This window comes from Gavialis gangeticus, unplaced genomic scaffold (assembly GCF_001723915.1).
Source record: "Gavialis gangeticus isolate Ggan-Ray unplaced genomic scaffold, GavGan_comp1, whole genome shotgun sequence".
Classification (NCBI taxonomy): Eukaryota; Metazoa; Chordata; order Crocodylia; family Gavialidae; genus Gavialis; species Gavialis gangeticus.
Genome location: NW_017729006.1, coordinates 26,230,401 through 26,235,797, shown reverse-complemented (window position 1 = coordinate 26,235,797; position 5,397 = coordinate 26,230,401). Strand labels below are relative to the sequence as shown.

The window sequence follows — 5,397 nt, the reverse complement described above, 5'->3', positions numbered from 1 at the left end:
TGGGCCAAGCAGGGACTGCCCGCAGGCAGCCACAGTGACATTGGTGGTGAGAGTGGGCCAAGCAGGGACTACCCGCAGGCAGCCGCGGTGGTGTCAGCAACGAAGGTGGGGGTGGCGGCAGCAGCACTGGTGGCGGTCAATCTCAGTGGGGGCATGTGCTCTCCCATTCCGCTCCTTGCATTGCCTATGGGTTAGCAGAATGCATGACTAGATGATCTCGTAAGGCCCTATCGAGTCCTTTTTTATTATGGTTCCAAGGTAGATAACATAGATGTATCTGAGTTACCTTTAAACTGGCTAGCTTGTTTGACTAATTCTATTAAGCTAGCCAGGGTGGAATACAGCTGATTTCATGTCAATCACTCATACCAAGTTTCTCAAGTTGGTTTTGCAGCCCATGCTGTGTCATATTCCACTGAATTTACACTGATAACAGTACCCAAGTTAACTGGTTTAAATCTCACTCAAGTATGTCTAAATGAGCTGCAATCAGAGTTGAATGCACTGCGATTAGGCACATGAGGCCTAATAGTTACCAGATTCCTAAGGCTTCCCACACAGGCCACTCCAATGCCTGGAATCACCCAAATGTTGTATGCTGTGGCCCTTCCTGAAATGTCTTCATACCCAAAGCCTCGCCTTCTCCACCAGAACTTGCAAGACAGACCATGGAAAGCAGCCATCTGCTGCAGAGCAAGCACCAAGAGACTTCCTCAGCTTCTCAAGTTATGAGGACCTCTTCATGCTGCTCTAAACTTTTCCCCCCAACATTAACAAACATTAAGAGAGGGCAGAGATCTCATATCAACAGCATTTTTTAAGTCATCTGGTTTTATAACACTTTTTTCCCCCTGCTTCTGGTAAAATTAAACTCCAAATATAAAAACAAATGCTTTCCAAAACTTTAGAAAAAAATAATTGAGCACATTGTCTATGTGGATTTAAGGCATGATAAGCGCAATTAAATAAACCACACCACCACTTCACTCGTGTGGCAAGATTTAAATTTTATCTTCTTTATTGCCTTTTTTGCATTGCAGAAAACTTAAAAAGTTAAACATCTTGGAAGAAATTCTAATATAATTTAAGGGATTTTCATTTTAAAACTTCACACGCAAAAATCAAGAAATCATAACGTTTGAATTAATCAGTTTACAATGTGCAACTGTAATTATTAACATTTCTTAATATCTCTTAGAGTTATGAACCAAAGTTTATTTTAGATTTACAGCTATAACATTTCATTAATTAAATCATGGTTTTTCCAATAACAGGTTATTTTGAACATATAGATGATATAGAAAGAAAAATAGGATGCAGCACTGATAGTCATGTGTTTATTTGACTGGTAACAATTAACTGTCCAACATGAACATTTGATGGTAATGAATTGGAATTAATGCAAGATCAAATTTGGGGGGCTATTTTATGTTACAAAAAATCAAGCTAAGTTATACAAGAAGGAAGACAATGAAAAACAAAGTTGTTTGAAATGTATAAATCTCTCTACTAAAAAGGAGCCAACAGGAACATAAATAAATCTGCACTGATTTCCAACAATGTTCAGTTTTTACCCTTGGTTTTGTTTGCATTCTGTGCACAGAGATTCTGATTACAGTATTTACCTGAATCCAGGATGACCCTGAATTTAATACAACCAACCAATAATTAAATCGTATACATGGAAAATTGATTTCATAGTTTCATAGTTTCTAGGGTCGGAAGGGACCTGAGCAGATCATCTAGTCCGACCCCCTGCCATTGCAGGAAAGAGTACTGGGGTCAAACGACCCCAGCAAGGTGTTCATCTAACCTCCTCTTAAAAACCCACAGGGTAGGAGCCTGCACCACCTCTCTTGGAAGTTGGTTCCAGACCCTAGCCGCCCTGACTGTGAAATAGCGCCTCCTGATATCTAACCTAAACCTACCCTCTGCCAGCTTGTGACCGTTATTCCTGGTCACTCCTGGCGGTGCTCAGGGGAATAGTGACTCCCCCAGTGCCTGCTGATCCCCCCTGACTAGTTTATAACAGGCCACAAGATCCCCCCTCAGCCTTCTCTTTTGGAGGCTGAACAGGTTCAGGTTCACAAATTTATTTATTTGTGTTGGTATGTGTTGGGGTGGAGGGGAGTTCTTACTTAAACAGAATGCAGAAAGTACTTGGAGGAAAAAAACAGGCTTAAAAAAGGTATTTCAACCTTAATTTCCAATATTTTCTTCCCATAGCACTGGAAATGGAAAAAGGCCACTTATTTAGATGCAGGACCACAAATTAAACCTCATTTTACAGAATTACCTTTCTTAATGTTTTATATGCTTTGTACCACAGCTTGAAGTTGTGTATTATTATGGCAAAACTACCAACACTGTAAAATGAACAGAAACCATTTCTTTCCACTTCATCATGTTCTCTCTTCATTGCATTAGGACAGTTTTTGAAAGATTCTGCTATCTGAATTTGGATACGCTGGTTAGACTATCTGTTTCTCATCTTAAATAGTTTTATTTCACAAATAGTCTTATTAAAGTTATCTCCTCATGAAGTCATAAGATGGTACTAAACAGGAGTAGGTTATCCAAATCTGGCTCAAAACTTATTCACGGAAGTTTCTACACAGCTCCTTCTGGCTAGAGCAATAATGGGCAAGGATACCAGAAGTTTAGGTCTTGGCTTTGCTTGGTTATAGTTTCATAGTTTCTAGGGTCGGAAGGGACCTGAATAGATCAACAAGCCTGACCCCCTGCCCTGGGCAGGGACGAGTGCTGGGATCATAATACCCCAGCCAGATATTTATCCAACCTTCTCTTGAAGACTCCCAAAGTAGAGGAGAGCACCACCGCCCTTAGGAACCCATTCCACAGCCTAACAGCCCTAACCATAAAGTAACGTCTCCTGATATCTAGCCTGAACCTGCTCTCAATCAATTGTGGCCATTATTCCTTGTTATCCCAGGTGGTGCCCGGGGAAACAGAGCCTCACCTATTTTCCGCTTGTCCCCCCTGGTGATTTTATAGATGGCCACCAGATCCCCTCTCAGTCTTCTCTTGTGGAGGGTAAATAAATTCAGACCCTTTAGTCTATCCTCGTTGGGCCTGGCCTGCCCACCAAGCAAACACGGGCAGCAATCAGGCAGCTTGCAGCTGGCTGTTATCCCAATCAGGCAATGCTGCCTGATTGGCAAACAGGGCCCAGCTGTTATATAAAAGGACTGGGCCCTGAACAACAGAGCAGCAGTCTGCTGTCAGCCAGCCAGAGAACACCACCCAGCTGCTGACCATCATGGAGGGCTGGGGCTATGGGGAAGGAGCAGGCCCCCCTTGGCCCTGCACATTACTGGAAGCTGCACCCTGCCAGGGACAAGTGGCCTCGCAGGACTGTTTGTGGCAGGACAGTCCCCCAGAAGTGCCAGGCCAGTTACCACCCCAGTGAAAGGCAAGTATGGGGTATCTTTTCACCCCAGCCCCCACATCCCTGGTGGGTAAGATCTGGACAGGGGGAGCCCAAGCTCACTGTAAGCACTGATACAGGGCCCAGGCCAAGTGGAGGGACCTGTGGCAGCACCCAGGTTCACAGCGCAGCCTGAGGTCACAAGGGAATCAGATGCAAGGCTCCAGGGGAGTGAGGCCCTGAGCCTTGGGGAGCAATCAGGGAAGCTCCCAGGCAAGGGGGTACCGGTAAATTTGGTGAGTGTAGTAGGACAGGGCTTGGAGCCCTAGTCCTGATGTGAGGGGTTGGAGCCCAACATGAGGAGCCAGTGAGAGAGGCTTGGAGCACAGGGACATGGCTTGGAGCCCAAGCACGGGGCTCAGAGCCTGAGGATGGGGTGTAGAGCCCCGTGTGGGACCTGGGCCCAATGTGTGGGGGCCTGGGGCCCTGAGCATGTATTAGGATGTGATAAGGCCAGGTGTTAGGCCACGGGACATTTGCGAGGCAAGGGACAAGATAAGGGATGGTCAGAGTCATGTACTTGGGCCCTTGTCACTAGGGCAGATAAACAGGCAGCCTCCTGCCTGATTAGCATCTAGTAATCATTAAATCAAGGCATGGCAGGAAAGATAGGTGGGCAGTTAGCCCGTAGACAAGTGAGCAGGCCTATGTTTGCGACCAGCCCCAGGATGCCCACGTTACAAACACCTACAATCAAATTCTCCAAAAATTACTTATTTCTACTCTAATAGTTCTTACTTATCTTTTGGCTGTTCCATAAAACCCACCACACATGAAGTCACTTCATAATTTTGGCAGAAAATTAAGGGGTGGGGAGGAGAAAAAGATCACCTCACATTAACAGAAGGAGACAAAATTGTAAAAATATATTGTATCTTAAGTTCTATTACTTATGTCCATGGCTATAGTCAAATAGACAGCAAGTGTGACAGGTTTGCTGAAACTGCTACTGTTTTGAGTATTATTACACTGTAAAAAAGGTACAATACCTTTACTGTAACTGAAGGAACCACCTCTGCTCTCACCTCACTGTCAATGGCTTGCTGTGAAGAAAGATGAAAACAGAACAAGTTCAATATTACACATGAATGATTGAACACAATGAATGCAATATTAGTCTCCTACCATCTACTAGGCAAATAGGGAATTAACTGTAAAGGACTTATCACTTGAATGACAAATTAAAATACACAAAATAGATTTCTGGGCCCCCTCTTAAAAACAAAAATCTCCCTCTGAAACTGCCTGCAAAAGGATAGCAAAGGTCATGAATGTTGTGTATTTATAAAGCTAATATACTTTGAAGTATATTTTAATATTTGAAACTGTTTTTCTTGGCACAGTTCTTTTTACTCTACGTTTCTTCGCATTTTGGAAACTCCTTGGGCTATTCAGTAAGGAAAAGTAACTTCCAAGATACTTATATACACAAATATTACACACACACACACACACACACACACCCCCTTAGTTTGTAATGTATAATCATTACATTCTATCATATATTCAAAATAAAGTAGTGTAATGTAGGTCTTGAACTTCAAAAGTAAAAAATATAGCTACCTTTTTTGAAACAGAAATAAGCAACAGTAGCAAGAGATAACCATGTCCAAAGATAAAGTCACTTTGACCATTCAGTCTTTTTAAAATAAGTATATTCATACCAAACATAGTTCTACATGGACTTCTCATTTTTGGTTCTAATGATCACACACACACACCTTTATGCTTAAACAATTCTTTTCAAGATCTACACAGCAACCCTTACTATGAAAATCTGTCTGTGCCCCAGATTACTCTGTTCTGTACCCAATGATCTTTCCTACAGAACATTACTAAGCATAAAACTCGAATGTTACTTTCCCTGTGTTAATCTAATAGAAACAGCATCATGGCTTCACAGGCAGAAACACTCTAGATTCTCTGGCTCTCCTGAAGAGAGGCGGGGG

General features: G+C 42.9%; 1 protein-coding gene across 8 annotated transcripts in view; it reads right to left on the bottom strand.

Moving 5' to 3' along the window:
• Positions 1 to 5,397, bottom strand: part of BBS9 (Bardet-Biedl syndrome 9) — a 573,789-nt gene that overhangs the window by 432,641 nt on the left and 135,751 nt on the right. For all 8 annotated transcript variants that reach the window (XM_019509032.1, XM_019509031.1, XM_019509030.1 and 5 more), the window contains one exon: positions 4,438 to 4,491. In XM_019509032.1, the coding sequence (XP_019364577.1) occupies positions 4,438 to 4,491 (54 nt within the window). The remainder of the gene's footprint in view (positions 1 to 4,437; positions 4,492 to 5,397) is intronic.